Genomic DNA, 23,450 nt, shown 5'->3' on the forward strand with positions numbered 1-23,450 from the left:
TTCTTTTTTTTTTTTTTTATTTTAGAAGGTCTGTAGAATCCTTTCACAGTCTCATACCATCTTAATGAATACCACTGACTTGAAAATGCTGTTGTGTATTCCACTGTGCTGGGGTGGTGGGGCTCAGACCTTAGGTTAGGTTTCATGGAGAAGCTTCTGAATTATTTCCCCCCCTCCCAGATGGCAGTAACAGTCTCAGAAAGCTCAACTCTGACACTATGAAACCCATTCTCTCTCTTCCTTCAAATGCAGGATTTAGTCCTTCATATTAAGGATGTGTAGTCTCTAAGATGTGACATTGCCTGTTTCATTTTCAGATCAGCAATGTGTTTAATGGTCTCTTTGCTCTTTCAGCATTCTGAGAACCTGCCTGTCATGCTTTTAAAAGGCAGAAAGAGCTGATTAATGTGCTGCAGGTAGATGTAAATTATGGGAGTTCACTCAATTCATTCCACTCATGTTTACCCCCCACCCCTGAATTGTAATTTGAGACTGTTGTTGGGGCAATGTATATTAATTTTCAACAGTGATACTTTAGTGACCATTCCAGTGTGTTGCTTGCTGGTTTGAGGTGATGCATTATCTCTATAAACAGTGAGGGAAAACGGTATATGGCTTTCCAAACAATAGCTGATACTCATTGAATGTCCAGAAAGGAAGAGAAGGGTTGGGGCATAAAAAGGAGAAGATTCTATGGAAGGCAGAAGGAATTGAGAACATGAAGGAAGGAAAGGCAGAAATTTAAGCAATGGAAAAGGAGTCTCTGATAAGTTCCTTCCTGGTACTTTTAACTTGCACCTGTTCTGAGATGATCCTCTGCATTTTGGGACAATAAATGCAACTACAATGAGATACTGTGTACTTCAAAAATAAGGCTCCAAGTTAGTTTCTCATAGCTGCATGCTTTTCTGGAAAGCAGCCCTTCAGGTGAAGCAGATATAAACGCTTCAGTTGAGAGCATCATGCTTTGCATGTTGCTGTGGTGCTGTGTTATGAGTGCTGGTATGTAGGATTTAGCACAGAAAAAGTGATGGAATGCTGCTTACCAGAGACACATTTCTCAGACTCTTTTCCAGACTGGACCTGTTGTTTAAAGACCTCTTGTTCAACTTGTTAATGCCTTAATCCTCTTCCCTGCCTTAGATGCATCCTATGACAGGACTTGGGAGCTCAGCAACCCAGAGCAGCACTTGAATTGTTAGCAAGTTGAAACATTTGCTTTGAGAAAAGCAAATGATTATATGAATGCTGAAAGAATATGAAAAAAGTCTTGAATTAACATGATGCCTCCTCTTCCATGGCTTCCTTATGGTATGAAAGCACACCTAGAAGAATTAGAGAAGTATGTCCAAGACTTAACTTTGGTCAGAATAAATACTTTGTCTGAAAAGGGAACTTGCCTGAATGAGTTGGAAAGAGTGTCGAACTGCATGTAGATAGAAATTATTTGAAAGAGTGACTTTCAAGATATAGTTATCATCCTGCTAGGAGTGTTTGAACCACTTCTAGGCATGTGTGCAGAAGGTAGTTGAGTGGCTATAGAATAACAATCCAATGTCAACTCAGCATTGCTAAAAAGCGTGGCCCTTTTTTTGCCCCTACCTGATCATACCAGAACAGGGGAAACTGCAGCTAAACCAAGATCAGTTTGGATGAACACTACTTGGGCTGCTCTTCAGCTGGATCGTTTCTAAAAACTTAAGCACTGACTTGATCTTTGTATTTTTAAGTGTCCTAGAAGTCATCTAGCAGATAGGATGCACATACTGAGGACTGAAAGGCTCCTTAGATTCTTCCATTTGGGTTTTGTCAACCCTTCTTGCAGAGAAGTATTCACGAATTATTATATGTCAATTTCTTCCTTCATATCATCCAGATTTCTGAGAGGTATGCATGAAAGGGCACACTCTCCTGAAAAGAAAGCCAAAGGAGGTCAAACAGAGCATGTAGGAAAGTATTTGTACGATAGTCTGAAATTGTTCATGAGCTGTCCCAGGTGTCTCAAATCACCAGTGTGTGTGAAAGTCTGTGTTTTGGAATAGTCCACAGAACATGATGATTTTGGAGTAATAGAGGCTAGGTTATATACTTCAGAGTATAGGCTTTGTTCAATACACGTTTCCATTATCAGTTGAAATATTGCTGACCTCTAAAGGAACAAGCATGCTGTACTGGACCACCATTTATCTGCATCAAGCAGAGCACTAGATGCCTTTCCATCAAGTTACTAAAGCTTTGAATTAATGTGAGACACTGGATTCATGCCTTTAGCTCCTGTGAGTCCTTTCATGTGGCCATACCTTTCATTCCAAGGAATTTTATCCTGCTTATACTGATGTGACTTCTGATGATTTACTCTAAGTGGTAAAGAAGTATTAATTTAACAGGACCTTTAACTTCATAAAAGGACAAAATCAATTAGGAAAGGGAATCTTAAGTCTTCATGAAAGATCATGCTAGACTTCGCATTGATTTACTAAACTAAAATAAGCTCTTTTCTTGTTACGTTTGCTCATTCATTGATGGAAATCTTGTTTCTAAATGAAACTGTGTGAAAAGCAGTCTGGTAAAAGATGTCCAGGCTAAGACTGGATTTGCATTTTTCCTGTCTGAATGTGCTTTTTTTATATTCACTATGTAATGAAAAATATCTTGTTTTGAGATTTAGCATGTTAGGTGTCTGCAAGTATTACTGAGGAATTGCTCTTCTATTTCATCCTCTTAATGGCTACTGAGCCAATTTGAGGTGTATGGCACTGAAGACTTTAGGTGCACCTAGTACTGGACCATGCACTTCTTGTGTACCTCCTTTTTGTTCCCATCTGAAAAGCCATGAGAGGTGGCAGTTGAGATATCAAACACTAATCCATCCTGGAAATCAGATAATATTGTGAGTAGTGCCATCGTGTGTGTTACATCTGCATTGAGGCATTCTGCTGTGAGGAAAGGATGGCTCTGCTTTTCATGCTAGGTGTGTCCCACCTTATGTGGGGTGAGCAGCTCTCATGAAACAGGGATCCTGCTGATCTCTGTTAGCCTTGAAAAGATCTAGTGCTGAAATACCACAGGGCAAAACCACACAAATGCTCTGAACTGCTGCCCTGGAAAAGCAGGAGTGTGCTGTCATCACTGTCTGTGTGTCCCACCTGCCTGCCCCGCGATGGTCTCGGGAGGCTGGTGCTCTGCTTCCTGGTAGAGCAGCTCCTGGGAGCCTGGGATGAGGGATTGCTGCCTCCTGGGCCCCGCAGCTGTCAGGGCAGTCAAAGCTTCTGGCCTGTACACACTGATAGGGGAGAAGAGCCTCTGTGTCAGAAACAAGGAGCAATTTGAACCGTTTTTTTAAGATCATTAAACAGACCAATCTGGATCAAGCTGTGGTCCCTGTGGTTACAAAATTTGAAACACCAAGTCTTGGAGCATAGCTATAGTCTCTTTTGTTCTTGTCATTACGTGGTTTACTGCTGTGATTTGTAAAATACAAATTGTCCAGACTGTATTCCGGCTTCTCAAAAACAGGATGTATTATTGTTCTCCAGATTCTCATGATTTTTTTTTATTGTTTTTTCTCCATCTACATGGCCTCCTTATGATGAAAGTGTCCCAGGCATTACTGAAGTGGCTTCTTCTCTTGAAAGAATTTTAATAGCTTCTCTTCAGGAACTTCTACACTTCCTTTTGACTTCTATTGATATAGTTGCTGTATGGTATGATAGGTTAACTTTAATTGGGGGGGAAAAAAAAACAAAAACAGACCAAATTACTTCCTGGTGTTAATGACTACTCTTCCCTTGCTATTTTTATGGAGTAGAAGAGCTCTGAGGTTCCCGTGGAGGTTCCCTTCTTCATGTCTAAAATTGACTTAGATGCTTATTCAGTGCTTTTTGTCAGCAGGGTACTTTGCCAACTTATAACAGAAAGCAAGGAGTTAGTTGTACAGGGAGAAACATACCTGTGAGAATCTGTTGTGACACTTTCTGTAGATCATGTACAGTACTTAACTGGTAAACAACTCTTTCCAGATGTTGGTTGTTTTTTCCCCAAAATAGGAAAAAAACTGCAGGTTCGGGAGTATTCTGCATGTTTCTGTGAGTGGACAGTACTTGCATGTCAACCTCAGCATGTGTATGGGTATGTACTGTAATTTACTATCAGTGTTTAGATTTCTGTTGAGTGTCAGACTACTGAATGACAGTTTGTATTTAGTTGTGGCTTCCCATAGTGGAAGACAGCTTCTGATAACTCCAACAGTGACAAAAAAATGCACCCTTGATAGCTGGAACATGCTTTAACTTTTTTGGAGTGTTTTTTGGCAGGATCTCTATTGGAAACTTGCTTGTTGAGAGTATGTAAAATTGGGGTGAACTACTAGAAGGCATAATGTGAAAATCTGCTGTGGAATATAAGGGTATAAAGATTGAAAATAGATATTGCTTCCTTTTGTCATTCCAAGAAGTCAGTGAACTATCTGTGTGACTATTTTGTAGTATTTGTTTTGTTAGACAACGTTGGAAAAATCATCTGGTGCTCTTTACTGAGAATACCTAATGCCTAGTTTATTTTCTTCAATCTTGCATAAAAAGCATGTATCTTGTTTGAACTTCTGCATTGGTGGGGTGTTGCTGTATGTGCATTTGATTTAAGGAAGCTGAGATATTCTCGAGCTAGTCATCTTGATGGAACTGTGGATTGACTGGATTTATTGCTTCCTGGAAGAAAAAAAAAAATTTGTTGCATGTAGCCTCCTTCTGAAAGGAAAATGGGCAGCTGTACAGTGGGAACATCAGTTACATGTATTTGACAGGACTGATTTGAAAGGAGCAGAATTATTTGAGCAGAGAGACTTGTACCAGCCCATCTCCCCTGCCCCTTGACAGCACAGAGCGTGATGCGCTTGAGCGATTCTCCTAGAGTATGGATGGTAATCCAGGAGTGCTGGGAAAACTCACTTTTGGGCATATCACAGAATTGGAGGCCTGGCATCTTGCAGTATTTTTGTAATAAAAATTTATCTCTGTGGAGTGAATTCTATGTGATGTATTTTTTAATCGGGTTTAAAAATGCTCTCTTTCTGACTCAATTTTGCCTTCTATAACAGCTGCAGATTCTGTCCAACATTCTCACTTCCATGATAAATATAACTTCAAGTATCTGCAAAAGTTATTTCAGTTAGAATAGCACTCATTTGTACTACAGCTATGCATTTCCCTGAGACATCATAGTTTTTCATACAGATGGAAGTAAACAATGCCAGTAGCTGTAACAAAATGGGCAATAGAACAGCTGCGAAACATGGTATTTGGCAAATTCCACAGTTTAGATTAATCCTTTTCTTCTTTAAAATCTGTTATCTTCTGTTTAGGACTATGTTGAACTTGAAGTAAATTGTAGCCAACTCCAAAGCAGGTGAATTTATATACTGCAGCCGAAATCCAATAGTGAGTGAGTGTGTTTGTTTGTTTTAGATGAAAACTGGGATGATGATCAGCTTCTTGGATTTGAACCATGCAATGAAAACCTTATAACAGGTTGTAACATAATCAACGGGAAATGCGAATGTGACACCATTCGGACCTGTAATAATCCGTTTGAATTTCCAAGCCGGGATACTTGCCTGTCGGCCTTAAAAAGGATTGAAGGTAAGCACTTGTCTTCAGTTATTCAGAGTAGTAATTTTTCTGTGCATTTAATGAAAAGCTAGGGTCTAGTTGAATATGTTTTAGGATAATTTGGGTAGTCTGATACCTGTGGTCTTGTACTTCTTAGACGGTTTTATGTTTTAAAGGAAGTTGGGACTTCAGTAAACTTGTCTTTCCAAATGCATAGGTTTCAGAATGGAAGAAACTACTGTTTTGTGCCTTGTGTGTTATGATGTTTGCAGATTTTAAGACTAAAACCATTCTGTTTATAGTTCACGGTAGCTACATTCAGATATCTTTAGCTGTAAAGTAGTGTGGAAAACTGTATTTAGGTGTCTGGATGTGTCTTACCAATGCATAAAGACAGTGGATTTTAATAGCAAAGGCATAAAAAGAGCTGATTTTACTTTCATCTTTTCTTATTTGAATACGTGAATTGCCCTTTTGTTTAGGTTTACATAATGTAGCATTACTTTAATGTTTGTATTTTTCAGTTTCCATGTTCCTTTGATTAGACTTGCATAAACATATGTGACCTAATGCTTCTGTGAACATAGATGATGGGTTTTTTTGGGATTTCTTTGTTGCTTATAGTTGAACTGGAAATTAGTTAGTTCAAATATATCCAGTTGGAGTTAAATTCCCGTAGTGTATTTCTAGAATTGTTTTGAACAGCATCAAAGTTTGACCTCGGGCTCCTTCTGTAGTGCTGTGATTATTGCTTATTTTTCAAAGTGTCCAGGAATGTGCAAAAGTTGATTGGTTATGTGAACCTGCTTAATTAGTCAACTTTAAACCAGTGTTTCAACTCTTGCACGTTTAAACCATTGTTTAAAGTCATATTAGAAAAGTGAATGTATTTATAAGGCTACTAGCCAAATTTAAAGTTACTGTCTTTGAGTAAAGGAAGTGTGGTGTGATGTCATCTGTCCTTTTGTGATAAAATTGTTTTCGAGCTACAGACTTTAAACAAGGAGTTCTTGTGAGAAAAATGTAGCTGGCAGAAACGTTTGTTAACATTGGTCATGATGTTGATCACTAAAGGCATACAAGTACTTTGTGTGGGTTCACTCTAGGAAGGAGGCACAAGCTTTGGCCTCTTGTTTGTTGTTGTAGTAGTGGGTAGTAGCATATATGGGTTCTTAACCTTACTTGCCACTTTTTTTTACTTGTGAATGTGTGACTAAGTCTTTAGTAGTTCAGCAGGACAGTTGGAATGACAATGCATCATGTGTCTAAAAATCTTCTATGGGATGCCTTTTTGGTTTTTGCGGGCTCGGAAGAAATGGACTTAGTATGTGGAATGGTATAGCTAAAGGAGGTTGATTCTTTTGAGTAGCTTGCTTTCAGCAATCTCCTGTTTCAGCTAAATTCCCATTTTAAAAATAATAGCATTTTAAGCTTAGCCATGAGGTAACAATTCTGCATGTAAACCATCTGGTAGGACAGTGACGTACAGCTGTTTTTCAGAGGTGTAATTTTCTTTCTTGTTTATTTGTTTTCTTGGGTTTATTTCTATTTTTGAGGGAGTGGGAAGGGTGTTCTTCCAAAGCCTCAGACAATAGGGCACCAGTAGAAGAGTTTAGGACCTGCTGATTTTTTTTTTGTTTTTAATTCTTCACAGAGGAAGGATAATTGTTGCAAGTGTCAAAACAGCAGTACCCTTAAATACCAAAAATGTGGCAGTTATAACTTGAGTGTTGTAACAGTCCAGCTTTTACTCATAAGAATGTGAATTTGCATTTGCATCCTCAGACTGTCAAACCTTACCACTGAGAAATGTTTGAAGTTAAGTCCACCTGTATTTCCTCATAGAAAGGCAGAAGTCCTAGCATAACTTTGATTTGTCTGAATTTGACAGCTGTAGTTAATCAAATCTGCCTACTGTGTTTTGTACTGTAAATGCTTATTCCCTCTTTCTCTAACAAGGATTAAGAATTGAATGCTAACTGCTTATGGAAGTTGTTTCTTTAAAATGTTTGGTAGTTAAAGTGTATGCTTCATGCTGTACATAAGATAATGGAAAAGACTCTTTTTTTTTTTTTTTTTTTTTTTTTTCTCCCTTGTGCTTGCCACATCCCTGTTTGGTGAGCAAGCCAGGTCTCTTAGTTGAATGGGATAGCCACTTGGATATGTCTGAGCCAGTATTTGCTGTTTGAGTATTTCAGCCTTTCAATGTTTATAGTCTAAAAGCTGAATTCATCCATTTGGAAAGTCCATCTGAAACATGGCTTATGTCGCATGCAAACCAGAGGGCTCTTTGAGCATGTTAAAATAGAGAAATCTTTCAGTTTCTTCAAGGCAAGCTGTCTTAAACTGTAGTGTCATGTATAAAAGGGGTGATTCATAAGATCTATTAAATATATCTAAGATTTTCCTGAAAACCAATGTACTGATGTATACTTCACTCTTCTGGCTTCTCTGTTAAAGATAATAGCAGGAAGACTTGAAACCAGTAATTTAAATCCTGAAATACTTCAATAGAATCTGCTGCCATGGAAAGTGGGACCCAGAGAGGGTAGTCTAACTTCTTTCTCCTCACCACACTTGATATGGATAATTAAATACTCAGTGTGATTAAAAAGACATCAGTTGAGCACTTGAATGATGGATACACCATAACCAGAATTTCTGAAGAAAACATGTTTTTGAACTTCCATAACGTGACTGAGACAAGAGAGGATACTTAACCCCATCCTGTTGAGGGGAAAATGGGTCAGGTAGCTTTCCTTCTAATTACAGAGGTGATCGGGAAGGGGGAAGGTCCTATCAAGTGAACTTTTTTGTTAATACTGTTCTTAAAAGCATAGCTGAAATGGATTTGTAACTTTTACAGAATATTTGACAAATTGGAACCTAGGTTAGTGTACAATGTCATCTAGAGAAATTCTGGCTCAGGCAATTTCATTAAAGTTGTGTACCTGTGACAAGGTATCTTGGAGTGTGTAAATTCATTTAACTAAGGATGTCTTCCAGTTTCCTGAGCAGTTGAGACAAAGCTTAGAGGCCAGTGGTGCTATATCAGTGTGGCTTCCTTGTTCTGATTAAAATAAATCTTGTGGCTTTTCTTCTTTCTCTTGCTCTTTTTTTTTTCTTTTGTTGGATTTTTTTTTTTGATTTCTTGAAGGAAGAAGGAACAGTGCAGTTAGGCTGCACCAACCATACTAAGCATACATAGGTCCATGCACAGGAGATGCTGATGCTAACATGTAGTGTTAGCAGTAGTTGCCAGCTCTATCAACCTGTACAGCTCACTGAAAGCTACCTTTGCCTGCAGATGTGGAATGTGTTCAGTAAATACAACCTGACAACTAACAAGCAGTGAGCCAAAATCTGGAGTCCCATTTAGAGATACAAATGTTTATGTCCTAAGCGGTCAGGGCTTTTGGTTTCTTGTCTTTTTATGCTTACACCTTCAGTTTCAAGTGCCTTTCTAGTCATCTTTCTTTTTTATCTAGCTTTTCAGGCTGTGTGAGGTCTTCCCATCTGGGCTTGTTGTCAGTTCTAGCTTGCTTACTCAGGTAACCCTAAGTTTTCTCTTGTTAGCTTCATATAGGATTTTTCTTTCCCTCTCTGCGCTTGTCTGCCTGCCTTTCTTGGCTGCTCCTACTTCATTCTACACTTAACCATTCCTTGTCTCCTTTTCTTGCTTGCTTTGCCTACCTATTCCATCCTGTTTGTACCCCAGTTCACTTACAACCACATGAGACAAGACAACTTTATCTGTCCTTCCTTCTCAAAATCAGGCTGCATGGGCTTTAATATCATGTTGTTTAGATATCACTGACAGATCTAAAAGCTACGTTTTGTCTCCCAAAGTCCTTCTCTGTCCTAAACTGGGCAAGCCTGTAATGAGGAGTCTTTTAATTTACTTAAATGTATATACCTTCTGTAGGGGTGCTGATGTCTATTTGCAAGAAAGTACTGAGAGGCAAATGTGGGGTCTCAATAATACAGATGCTGAAGGCAGTTGTCCCCATCCTTTGCCCTTGTTTTCCTGGGAAATATTAGGATTAGATACATTTGAAAGAATTGTTTTTGTCGTAGAACTTGGTAGCTAACTGCTAACTAATCTGCATGTAGACATACTGCAGATGTTCAAAGACTTGTTACTTGAGTAGGTTATCATATAGCATAAAGCACACTTATGTTTTAGGGGTCTTCTACCTCCATTACCATGTTTAAAGTACCTGCTTCTCTACATGGACTGTCAGTGATGTATAGAAGGTTTGTGTAGAGGTCATGAACCATCTTACTAGGAGGAAATGCACACATTTGGGGCTAGAAAGAAACTTTCTGGAAAAGCTATTGCATACCTAAAGAATAATAGACTCCTGTGTGGCTTTTTTGTTTTGTTTCAAATGCTTTTGCTTTTAGTTATTGTCTTGATGAGTGCCTGCTCTGATATGGTTCAGGAAATCCTGTGTTCTTAAGCTTGGAAAGCTTGTTTCTATTCAGGAGACTGCTAATGATGACAGCTTGGTTGAGCTTGGACTGCTGGAGTGGACTGTGGAAAATATGGCCAGGAGTTAAAAAGTGACAAGATGCCATCTGTCTGCTGAGTCACAGGCAGAAGTCTAATGAGCTGTATCTATGCATTCTTGCAGTCGTGATCATGTACAGAAGAGTCAGTTCTTCAGACTTTGTGTGAGACACAGAACTGGGGGTGAAGGAAGTGAAAGAGGAAGCAATTTTCATCAAGATGCGTTGGTAGGTGGTAGCATCAAACTTCTGTAGCGCCAGTCTAATTATCTTGAAATCTTGCCTAACATGTAGAAGGGTCACTAAGGAGTTAGTATCTGAAGTGACCCATCCTCGGTGGTTTCAAAGACTGTATTCTAGTTCTGGGATCTTCTTTCTCTCCTTCTATGCTAAACTCTGGGAGCAGTTCAGATAGCCCAGCAGAGCTTTAAAGAACAGGAACCTGAGGATGTTCTTGAACCTGCTACTCCTCTACCACTGCAGGTCAGGAACTGTGCTCTTGTGAGCTACTCATGGGAAGGCAGTGTGCCTTGCCACCTTTCTCCTTCAGAGGCAGCAGCATGTCTTTGGAATGGTAACTCGCTCCTTCAAAAAAAATGGCCCCTGCTAGAACAGCTATCTCCTCTTCCCTCTGGCAAGTGAGGGGAAAGTCTCCAGTCTGAGACATCCAGTCTGTCACTAGGTGGGCTGTACTTCGGGTTGGGATCTCTTCAACTGGATTTACTAAAAACTTCAGTCCGGAGATTCTTTCAGAGATGAGAAACTTCCCAATACTAGCTTGCTTCTTCAAAGTAATTTGGCAGCAGTGTTTGTTTTGATAATTTCAAGCACTAGTGTGACACACAAAGGTTTTCTGGAGTACTAAATAGAGTGTGTTACCAATTGTAGCAAAGGTGGTGGTTTTGTGTGTCAGGTTCCCTCAGTATACACTTGAGCTCTAAGAGGAGAAACCAATCAACTTTCTTTATCAAAGTTAAGCCCAGTCTTTATTCAGAATATATGTGAAGGATAAAATTTGTACTTTTTCTGATGAAAGATGCAATTAATGCTTTAGGTAAATGGACGTCCTTCACTTGTATCTATGCATGTGAAACTTTCTGCTGATACTGTTATTGAAACTTGCTGCTGATACTAAGTTATCGAAGCTTACTGTAAGAGTTGTTTCTTGGTTACCTGGCTTGCACCTTTTTTAGCTATTCACTACTGTCCTTCATAGGTGAAAGAAAAAGGCCTTTTAAGTCACTGGTATCTATTAAGCTGGTTTATTGCAACATACTCCCTGCATTCCACTATTTTTTACATGTAACTGAATAACTTTATGCTGGCAAATGTTGCAATACCTGTTAGACCAGTCCTGGAATAACAAATATGAGAAGGTAATTTTATTCAGAATGCTTGTTTGGTGGTTAAGTCTGATTTTGTGTTAAACTTTGCATGTGTGGTCTTAATGGCTGCAGCTATGTTGAAAAACTAGAACAGAATAAATCCAGCTTTATGCTGAGTTGTTAGTCAAGGAGGGGAGTGAAATACTTTCAAATGTGCTTAATCTGATACGATTTCACTCCTCTCGCATAACAATTAATGTATGTTTTTGCTCAAATAACTGAACTTTGAAGGTTGGCATGTATTTGCAGTAAGGAATGCAATTGTGGCAAAGGTCCAGATTTTACCCTTGAACATGCATGCTTATGAGAGCCAAGTAAATGCATTTGAAGGAAGAATTTCACATGAAAGACAGAGGAAAAGAGCAGTATACCTTTTGTTTCTGAATGCATAGATTTAGAAGGAAAAACCATTTGGTGTGGAAATAGTACAGATTAGGAATACTGATATAAACATGAATACACAAATAAGTCTTCCAAAAACCAAAAGGGAAGAGAACTCACTCATTAACTGATGAGGAGTTTTGTGACAGTGGCACATCTGGCAGCACAGTTCCCTTCACAGTGTAACAGAGCAGTGTTAAATTTGCAGGGTTTGTCACTTTTCTGACTCTGCCTCTTCAGAGAACTGTTCCCTGATCAAGGAAGTGTGATCTTTTTCTAATGTATTGACTCTTTTAGCATGTCCTATTTTTAAGAGGAGTTGTCACACAGAGACCATCTGTGCCATGAAATTTCAAGCTAACAGTAAGAAACCTTGCAGAAGCTTCAGAAAGATATCAAAAGGGAAAACTGACTTTCATATTTCTATATTGATGTGGCTGGATACCTAATTTTAGGCTTAATTATATTATGAATAATGCTGTTTGTATTAATGAGGGGAAAAAAACTGCATTGCAGAAACCGTTAGGAGGGAAGATTGAAGAAAGAACCCAAAACTGAGCAGCTGGTTTAAAAAACCCAAACCTAGACATGTTAGCATCACAGGAATTACTTACAATTGTTACTAATACTGTATTGTTACACTTGTGGGTTTTCTTCTGTGCCTTTATGTAAAGGTGTGGTGTTTTTACTGAACTTACTGTCTCTCTGTGCTACACTTGCTCATGTGAGCTATTGTGCAGATGCCACACTTAACTTTTCCTTCTTCTACATCCAGATCCCTTGGCTATGTAATGCTTATGGAGAGGGTACTGGATCTTCAATTTGTGACACTCCAGTTTCTTTCAAACTTGCAGTTCCTGAGATTTGTTGTGGATAGATGGGTTACCTTAACAGTAGTCCCTGGGGTAGGACTCTATGACAAATGCATCCTACAAAGCTAGCAATCAGATGTAGATGGTCAAAGCACGGTTGTTCCTAGAGACAAAGGAGCATTCTTGAATTTTTCTGTTTCAAATGCTTGTCTACATTCATCTGAACATGAATACAAGATAACTTACTGTACCTGGAGCCTCTAGAAGAGAAGGAAAAGAACAAGATGGGTAACTTACAACTGGTAAGATTTTTGCTTTTGATAAATTCAGTGCCTTCCAAATATTCTCTTCCATTTTGACAAGTAGACTGTGCTGAAGTATGTTTGCTTTGACTTTAGTGGCAAGTTACAGGTTTTAATGAATGCTTGACCTTAACTTCTGTTAAAGTTGTGGAAGAGAGGAAAAAATGGAGCAGGTGACTTTTAGCAGAACACTTACAGATGCAGTGTTGATTTTGAGGATCAACAGTTATCTACATGTGACAAGAGACCTGAGCAAAGATCTTGAATAGAATGGTTGTGTAAACATGTTTCATATTATCAGGAAGCTAATGTTGCATACTAACAGGAAACTATATTCCTGTGGCACTTGGTGTGCTGGATCACAGGTCTTGTTTTGACAGAGCAAGGCTTGTTTGGATATATGCAGCATTGATGATGACAAATAACTGCATGTTGAATGAATGTAACCATTGATAGTGGTATCAGTGACATACTGATCCATGTGACAACTTTAATACAGTAGTTATGTCTATAAATAATGGGGAACAATTTATTGGAAAATAGAATGGTCTTTTTTTGTCTCCCTCCACAGTTGTCTCTTTGCAAGAATGATATACCAATATTTTGTAACTGAATGGTTGTATAGCATAGTGACAAACTATTTTAGCTCTTTGTCTCCAAATTTAGGCCTTGAATTATATTGTGAAGTTTTATTATTGTTGTTTTCTTTCTAAATAGAACAAATGCTATGCAGTGTCCACAGCATTAAACTAACTTTTCTGTGCAATAGAATGAAGCATTTCCAGCAAAATGTTTGTCTGTAAGGTGGATGGATGGATGTAGACTAAAGTTGAAGCAAGAACCTGTGAACAACTCGGGTTTCAGAGAAACTTTGGTGAAGTTGGGTAATCCCTTGCAGATGATGGAAGGTGGGATTGGAAAGGAGAAAAAGAGCAGTGTTTCTGGAAAACTTGCATTGGCCCTACTTCAGAACAGGCTGCAGATAAGATGCTTAATAAGCTTAGTTTGCCCCGTGAGCTTTTAAGTAGAGCAAGGATACTGGTATAACTGTTGCAACAGCACTCTTTTCAAGATGCATGAGAATCTAACTCAGTCCAATTTAAACATTCAAAAAGATGTGTATGAGCCTGGTTTTTATCTGTATTCACTACTAGAAGATGAAACACTTCTTCATCCATATACAAAAGCACTTGCTAATTAATACAGTAATAGATGTCCCTATCAAATAGTGTGCAAATGTAAAATTTTTGCCCTGTAAGAAAGCAAAATGGTTAATATTTGCAATGGTATTGTGATATTAAAGTGATAAGAAAAAAATATTCCCCTACCAAAAATGTTTTGGTATTTTTTAAAAATTATAATAATATTTAGTGTCTGCATTAATTTATCTAATATGGGACTTGACACGCCTTTTCACTGTCAGTTTTCCTATGCTGGTAAATGCAGGGGAGTTTAAATTGCTGGTCAAACTTTTGGGGTGTAGGTGAGCTCCTGCCCCTATCATCTTCAACCCAAAGTTCTGCTCAGCCCTCCTGCCAGTAGTGTGCTGATCTGCAGGTAAAGAGTCTCTAGTTTGTTTCCACATTCAGCAGAAGTGTATCAAAGACTTCAGTGTAATAACCTATGGGAAATAATAATGTAAGACAGATACTGTCCTAGATCTATCATGGGGTTGTTCATTGAGCGCTCGCACTACTCACTCCACTGGCTAGTCTGTTTTAGTGTATGTTGTGAATCATTTCAAGTGGAAGATGGGCTGCTTTTGTTCATATTCCTTCATCGCATTGCTGTTACCCATTTCTAACAACTTTGGGAATGGGATACTTAGTCTGAGACTATTTTCATTCCTAAAAATGGCAGTTTCCTTCTGTGTCAAGGGAATACCTCATCAGGTCTGGCTGAGGCACATCTCTAGGAAACTGCCCTTTCATTGTTGCTGGATGTGATTGTTTTCCTGATACAGGTACACCTTCGGAGAAAAGCACTGCTATTACAGCCATTAAAAATTAGGTCTGAATCTCTTCAAATGTGTGGCTAACTACTTCTCATCTTCCCATGCAGTTGGGCGGATTGATTAATTAATTTAATTAATTAATTAAAGGAACTTTGCATTACTAACCTTTCTTCTCCAGGTTATCAGTTCTTATTAATTTAGTAGCATTAGATCTGGCTGGTGCTATATGACAAATCCATGGTCTGCCCTTCCCTTTTAAAAAAGGAGAGTGTGTGTGTGTGTGTGTGTGTGTGTGTGCGTGCATGTGCAAAACCATTTCAGGTTTTCCTCGTAGCCATGAATGCTTTAAGTCTAACTAGTTGTAATCTGTCACTAACAGCCTGATATAATGATTTAGGCAGAAACTTTTGTTCTGAGTTTATTACTCCTGTTTGCCTGTTACTCTGCCATTCTAGGTTCAATATGGCCAGGTGTTGCTGGATTGCACCCTTCTGCATCACCAGAAAACCTCCTACATAAAACTTTTTTTGTAAGTTCCTCTTACAAAGACCTCTGAGAATAATATTTTTTCCCCCTACCCCAGAGTGTTAACAGGCGTACGTCTCATGGTATAAACAAAAGTCCAAATGTCTGCTTAAGGATATGGAAACCACCTACCAAACCAAATGGGCTTTTCAGGACTCAGTTCCACCTTTCTTGGTGTCACTGCAGTGAGGTGGTACTCTGGCCAGTGTCCTTATGTGCTGGACCTGAGTGTAGGTGGTACATGTGTGCCCTCTATGCATGCTTAAAAATAAAATGCCTGCTCTTCAAATGTTGGGGCATCTGTCTATTCACTGTCAATGTATTTTGGGCACCTGTTTGTGCTTCTAGTTACTGGTAAAATATTCCTCTACACAAATACTTGGGGAGAGGGTGGGTGTTTCATAGGTGAAGCACTGACTCTAAGGTTGAATGGCTTCCTCAAAAACCCTCAACCAAAGGCATTTTTAGCCTTAGTGATGACAAGCAATTGTTCTACCCCTTCCTGAATCCCCACGCGTGTTCTTTTCTCTGTTGTTCTAGATTCCCTCAAGTGTTCTGTATTCAAAGTTTTGCAAATTCTTGCTGTTCAAATCCAAGAATTCCTCATTCATCAAATAACTTATATGATGCACATTAACTAGCTTATCTAGAATCAGCTATGTTATGTCAGCTTATGTTAAAAGATGCCTTTCTGTCTGGAAGAGGCGAAACTTTCACTAATTCAGCTTTGGTTAGTAAGAGAACAAATAGTACTTTTGTATGATCAACTTTGTTCTAGAGACATGTAAAAATTGTTGTCATAGTGACAAACCAATCTGCATAATTTGAGGTGCTAGAATTTAAATGACTTGTCAGATACATATGCCAAAATTGTAGCTTCTATAAATGCATGCACTAATATGTTAAATGTTAAGTTATGCTCGTGCTAAACATGTTTTAGAAGGGCAAAGAAAACACTCTTTTGATTTAAAACAAACAAACATAAAAAAAACCCAAAACTCGAAACTGGAAACTCAGATCTGCTTTTGACCTCTGGCTAGGAGATGCAGTAACATACAGCAGCAGAGGAAATGCCTGACATTCTAGCCATCTGAGCTGGGGCTTCCAGCTCTTTGGCACACTTACATGTGTAGGTCTGATGTTTTTTATTCTCAGTTGTCATTGCAGGCTTCTTGTAAAAGTGAATAGGGGACAGAGTAATGCCAAAAGCAACATGTTTCATCTTTCTGTAATATGTATTAATTGCATTGTGGGTTTGAAACACAAGTTCTCAATCTCTTGTACATTTTTAGAAGCCAGGTTAGAGTATTAGTATCAAGATTTTTATAACTTGAATAAAAACACTGTATTCTTAAAAAGCCAATCTGAATGCTTTTGAAGAGCACTTTAAAGATCAAAAATTGTCCAGTAAGCTTGTGGCTTAGGTATGGAATGACAGATAGTAAACAAGATGTAAAATAAAATAAGTCTGTTTAAAATTTGCTAATTATTGTGCTGTTTATAGTTTGTGGGCAGCATGGGCATTCCTTACCTGGAGACATCACATGTGACAGAAAACTAAGGTAACAACCCCAGTGCTGCTGCTTTTCAGAAGTCTTGTACTTCATACTGCCACATCAGCTGTAGATGAGAGTATGGAGCGTATGCTTTAGTCTGTGACATCCTTTTAAGTATCCAGTCTCTACTTACCCTCTGTGTGCAAGCCACTGCTTTCAACTTGCAGTAACTGGATATCCTCTGCTGGTGCTTTGATGTTGTGCAAAGTAGGCAGACTGGGTAGAAGGACAAACACCTTGAGCCTGGATCTCTCCTGGTAGAGCTAGAGAGCTATTGGGAGCTAAAGCTGTCTGTCTCCTTGAACTGGATCTGTTCCTGAGCAAAATGCTAACAGCCCCCAGAAGTCATGAATAAGAGCAGCAGAGTAAGGCAAGGACTTGTCGTGCCATTCTTTCCCAGAAGCTGAAAATACCAAGGGAGCCAACCAAAATCAAACTGGAGTGTGGGGTGGATGAAATGAAGAAGAAATACCTACCTTTTTCTCCCAGACATCTCCTCCTAGTGTTGGAGAGTTAAAATGCTTAACAGAACAGTCTGCTTATGTTCATTGTGTGACATTAGGTGTGTCAAGCAAGAAATTGAGTACTTCAGGAAAGTGGAATTTTGGGAGAAGGTGTAAATAACCGAGGGTGGATGGGACTCAGATCCTGACTGGAGGGCCATATCTGGATAGTAGGGCTTCATTCGTTGTAAAGAAACAGGTGAACTGGCTGATTCACTGGTAAATCTGTATCTCTTATGAAAAATTATATGCATAACATCTAATGAATGAGTCTGATGCACATCTCTAGAGATTCATAGAAATGAGGGAGGAGAAAATTGTTGCCCATCTCAACATGCAGAGTGTGTTATTTTAGAACTTTTTATTACTACATAAATTTATTCTAACTTCATCAAGTTTTGTGGGGTGTTTTGGGTTTTTTTTTCTTTGTTTGTTTTGTTTTTGTTGGTTTGTGTTGTGGGTTGTTTTGGTTTTTTTTTTTAAGTGTTTCTTTAGTCTCTTTCAAAACTCTGTAGTATGTGATCAAGATTCCTGAGCCAGGTCTGTAGGAGCTAGAATCATCTGAAGGTACGCTACACCTTGATACTGCCTGAAAACAGCTTACTGACTCTTGTGCCGTTCTGTCTGAGCAAGCTATTTATTGAAATGACGTGTAAATGAGGATGCTGGTTAACCTCTAATTAATCCTTCTGAGGATTGCCATATGTCAGAGGCTGTGGTTTCTACTGTACTCTGCAAGTTCCTTAGGTTGCAGTTGACTTTCAGCAGAGCTGTTCAGCACTAATGTGAAGTGAGATTAAGTGAAAATTGAAAACTGAGATAAAGATGTATCTTCACAATAACACATTCCTAACTTCTTTTGAATGATACATGACATTCCAGTAGCATGTGCAGCTTTCTACATGTAGACTAGAGCATGAATGCTCACTGTGAGAAAGTCTAACACTTTCTGTGCTGAGCCATCATTGGTTTAGTTCAGAAGGCTGCAGACAGAGCAATCTGTGTGGCTTTTACTCACAGTCCTACATTTGTGAAGCGTGGCTTTGCCAACACATTTATTCCAGCAATCTCTGTTTTCCTTCTTAGTCCTAGGGCCTATTGCTGTGAAAGCTACTAGCTTGTTGACAAGCGAAAGAGAGCTTTGCTTTCTAGTAGAAATCTAGTCTGTCTTTATAGCTGGAGTCCACTGAGTGATCAAACATGGTTTCACATCAAGGTATACATATACCTCTTTTCATCACTGTGGTAGTTCTTACACACTTTTTACAGCTATGCCTTACATAGCTGAAATTCAAATCTGTGCAATAGAGAGCAAGAAATGAAACTTACTGAAACCTTCTTTTATTTTCTGGCAAAAGTCCATTAGAGATCTGTGAATCATTTCTAGCTCCACAGTATTGGCTTGCCTGTGGTCTGTGGCAGATCTTCCTTTTTTTTTCTTCTTCCCCACCCCTTAAGGGAGAAAATTGCCATAGGCTACAGCTAAGGAACTTTGGTTTGAGGGGAATGTAGGGATTGCTGTGAAGTCAGAGGAAAAATCCTGAGAAGACAAAGGAAAAATATCAAAAGCATAGGACTGTACAGTGCTTATGATCTTGCTTATTTTGGAGGGGGTTTTCTGCGTTTGGTATTTTTGTTTTGGTTTGTGATTTGTTTTTTGGTGTTTTGCCTTTTTTTTTCTTTTTTCTTTTTTTTTTTTTTTTTCTCTTGGACTGAAATAAAATACCCAAACCTATCTGTTATTTACTGAGGCACCTGTAGCAGATGTAGCCCAGAAATGCTTATAGCTTACCAGAGTTACAAAAGTTGACAAATGGAGGCTGGAACCTAGAGCAGCTGTGAGAGTATAGCCTAGTAAGAATATGAGATCACTTCAAATTACATTGTCAATACTCCCATGGAGGAAGCATATCTGTCTTATATGGAAAAGAGTTGTTTGTTACCTGGCTACATCTGTGTGGTGTGTTTTCTAAATCTGCCCTTGATAAGGCTTCACTTATTGGGGAAAAAGAAAAATTTATAAAAATAAAATGCAGTATGCTGCTCTGTGCTTTGTAGTCCAGCAGTTTGAACTGATCCCGACTAAGTTGAATGAGTGATACTTCCTTTCTCATCTGTGTTTTGTGTAAACAAAGACTGACCTAGTTTAGGCATTAAAGTGCTTCTGGCTTTGAATCCCAAGTGGGAAAGGGGGCTTTTGAGTTTATGGACTGGCAAAAAGGGGGGAGGTTCTGCTAGCCGCTTGCCTTAAGGAGTTTCTGCCTCTGTGCTCATCTGTGTCCCTGTCCCTGTTGCCTTGACATGGCATGCTGTGGGTCCATTCTGTGAACTGGGCAGGGGGATCTGTTAAGCTGTTGGGGCTGACAAAGATTCTTTATTGACAAACTGTAATGCAGGCGGTGTCATGAGGAAATGAGGTTTTTGTCATTCTGCTGCTTTTGTCTCTCAGTCTGCGTTTCCCTGTTTCCTGCCCACGATTATTTTTGAGATTTATCAGATTCTAGCAGTTATGACAGATGGATAGGGACCTCAGATATTATAATGAGGCAAGTACTGAAAATGGACAGCTGACTATGAGAGAGACTACAACATGAAAGCAACTTCACTGTTAGTCAGCAGAAAATCTATAGGAGCTGGAGGAGGGATGAAGAGAAATGTACTACAACTATCTGAACAACTAGAAAAGCTTCAATTGAAACTCTCATCATCTTGGGTGCTACAGAATGCAATTCTGTAACAAAGCCACAGAGAAACGGGCTTGACAATTTCAATGCTAGCGAAACTGTGTTCTCTGTTCTGTGCTGTCAAATGCTTCCAGTTAAAAAAAAAAAAAAAAAAAAAAAAAAAAAAAAAATTGAGGCTCTAGGTGCCACTAGGTGGCAGAACCTCTGCATCTATTCTGTGGATGCCTTTTTCTGTGTTTTGATTCTTCATCTAAGTATATAGAAAATACTTTTCAGCTATAGTGTAATAAGAATAGACATTGGTAGGGATGCTTAGATGCTATCCTAATAAGGCTCACATTGACTGTTGTAGGAAACGTACAAGGCTTCCAACACTGTATCCTTTATGTTCAGACTTCTACCCAGTTGCATTTAGGTGTCAACACGACTTGTTTCCCTGTTTCTTGGTTCTATTGTTAATAGATCAGAAATGAGGAGATGACAACATGATGTCTAAGAAGAATGCATTGTAAGAACTGGTGGCAGTGGCAGGAGCATGGAGATGGTGAATGGTTTAATCTATGGTGGAAGGCATGATTTTTGTGTTGTGGAGTGACTCATTTCTGTTGGCGAGATGTTTGTAGCTGAATGAAGTTACCACTTGGAAACAAATGTATATTGAAGCAATACCTGTTAAATTACTATCTTTAGTATGACTCCTCTTAGTACTAGTTTTCAATTGCAATGTGCTTGTCATCCACTCTGGGAGATTTGTTTTAGCTTCATTTTATTACTGTTTTGACTTTACAGAGAAGCTGGCAGGTGCCTGAGAACAGCCCAAGAATAGGATCATTGGCTGCCTGTATTTACCAGTAGAGAGCTATCTAGGTCATGGGTGTGGGGACATGATAAATTCTGCAATTATTATTGTATGTTTGCATGTTGTAATACCTGGGGTACAGCCTTCACCTTGCATTTGGGGATACACTGGGACCAAGACAGAAGACATCCACATCTTTGTGATCTACTTAAGTATACCATCTCGTCTAATGAAGACCTTGATGGGTGGATGCTTAGTAATGAGTCTGATAAATACTGAATGATAAATCTAAAAGCAACAATATGGGTTTCTTTCTTTCAGTGATGTGTTTTAGAAATATTTTATAGATATTTCAATTTGGAGTATTAATACTGATTAAAACTGAAGTGTCAGATTTCAAAGCAACTTGATTTCAAAAGGTTTTCAAAAGGGGCTAGATTCACTTGACAGAATGTGATGCCTACTCCAGATTTTGTATACAGTTGATGCTCAGCTGTAACAAGGCAGTTTAATACAGATACTTCTGTTCGCCTATGAAGAAATATGAAGGGATGCCAGCTTATTTCATTTGTTGGGTACCTGATAGTTTATAACTTTATTTTTGCAGTTCTGGAGTAATCACATGAATGAGAATGACCTTTTGCATGTAGTGTCTTGAGGGAATTGTACAAGTCTCTTATTTCTCAGTATGTCTAAATAAAAGTTCACATGCAAAGGGTTTCTCCCCACTTCTAATTTTCTTTCAGTACTATAGTCAGCTGCTCACAACCTTCTTACTCCTTCACCTTTCTAGCACATCTGCCATGCCTACTCTTAACCATCTTTTCCCCAGCTACCCTGCATCAAATCAATCTTTTCTTCTGATGATCATCTTGGGCATGCCCATGCCTTATGGACACTTCATTCCTTGCTTCATCCTCTGTGGATCTGCTCTGAGCAGCTGATCAGGAAATGTAAGTGCTATTGCAGCCACCATCCAGCTCTGCAGTACCACTTTGAGGATGTGATATGGATGTTTGGGAACTGCTGGTCTGGGTGGCGCTAGGTGTAACTCTCATTCTAGTCTGGACAGTAATAGTTTGGTTTTGTTTTTGTTTTTTTAAGGAGGAGATCTTAGGCTGTCAAACACAGGCAGTGTGGCCTACCTTGAAAAACTCTTTATTGTTACTTGTGTCAGAAGCTGGTTTGTCTTTACCATTCCTTTAAAATTATTAGTGTTTGACTGAAGAGTCTTTGTAGAATGCATAAGGGAATGCTGAAAGAATTACTGTGGAGGAAAGAAATTAGATTAGTTTGCAGGAAGGTGCTACTTTGGTTGTTGGTTTATTTATCATAAGAAGGTAAGTTAAATTAAAACCCCAAACAAGAATTAATCTGTTTTTAATGTAAATACATTTTTTAAAATACACTACACTGGCAGAAATGCCTGAAGTATCTTGCTGTTGAAAATTAAGTGTATAGTTTCTCTATTGTATCCTCTTCTTGTCACTCAGATTCATATAATGGCAACCTACCAACCAATACCACTGAGATCATTCAGTAGGCTTTATTTGTGCTGTAAAACCTATAGATATTTATGCATTATTATTAGACTTCTTGAAAATTACTTATCTCAAATATATGCCTTCAGTTTCTCACTAGAAGTTATTACTTTTCTACGTCTTATAGTATTTTGAAGATGATATTTCTTGAAAGTTTGAGGAGGTTGGTTGTTATGGTGATAGCCATTTCAATAGCAAAAGCTTGATTATTTTTTTTCTTTTTTAATTAGAACTTGACATTTCTTTAAAAACTGTGTGTAGAAAGCAGTCTTCCTTTCAAAACGAAATGTGTTGACTCTGTGCTTCCCTGTGCCATGTTGAAAATAACTGGTAGTTGGACCTTGACAGCTTAAGAGCTCTGATATGTGAGATCTATTTGATGCCCGGTGAATCTTAATACTGTAATTTAAGGCAGTATACAGTTCTAGCATACTAAACTGGTGATGAAAGCAAGTTTGTACTAAGCAGATGAACTGTGAGAAAGTGATGCCTGGATGTAACATCCCAGTTTTGTTGACTGTTTTGAAGCGATGATCATTTCTGATAACGTTGTTGTGGTGAAGTAGAAAGAGAATAAACTTCTTAAGGAGCCTTCAGATGCTGAAGAGTTCAGTGTTGGTGAAGGGGATTACTGGAAAAAAAGTTTTGTGGGCATGTGAAGACATTGAAAATACTATTTTGCTGATGATACTCTGAATAAAATTCAAAAGATAGCTGTGGAATATGCATTCAAAGAAGCAGTATTAGCGATAGTGATCTATTGATGAGAGGATGACTAACTTTGAAGAGGCAGATGTTTTGCATAGGGTCCTGATGGGTTTTTGTCTGTTTAGAGAGAAGAGCTGGAAATCCACAGAGAGGAAAAATATCTTGTATTATCAGCCTTGGTT

At 38.6% G+C, this 23,450-nt stretch overlaps 1 protein-coding gene across 1 annotated transcript in view; it reads left to right on the forward strand.

Annotated features, from left to right (window-relative positions):
* The first annotated feature begins 4,911 nt into the window (after positions 1-4,911).
* CRIM1 (cysteine rich transmembrane BMP regulator 1) overlaps positions 4,912-23,450 on the forward strand; it is a 176,284-nt gene continuing 157,745 nt past the window's right edge. Inside the window, exons 1-2 of the mRNA XM_026844597.1 lie at positions 4,912-4,918; positions 5,463-5,636. Coding sequence (XP_026700398.1) covers positions 4,912-4,918; positions 5,463-5,636 — 181 coding nt within the window. The remainder of the gene's footprint in view (positions 4,919-5,462; positions 5,637-23,450) is intronic.

The sequence above is a fragment of the Athene cunicularia genome (genome assembly GCF_003259725.1).
Source record: "Athene cunicularia isolate RWA chromosome 3 unlocalized genomic scaffold, athCun1 chr3_part1, whole genome shotgun sequence".
In the NCBI taxonomy this organism is placed as follows: Eukaryota; Metazoa; Chordata; class Aves; order Strigiformes; family Strigidae; genus Athene; species Athene cunicularia.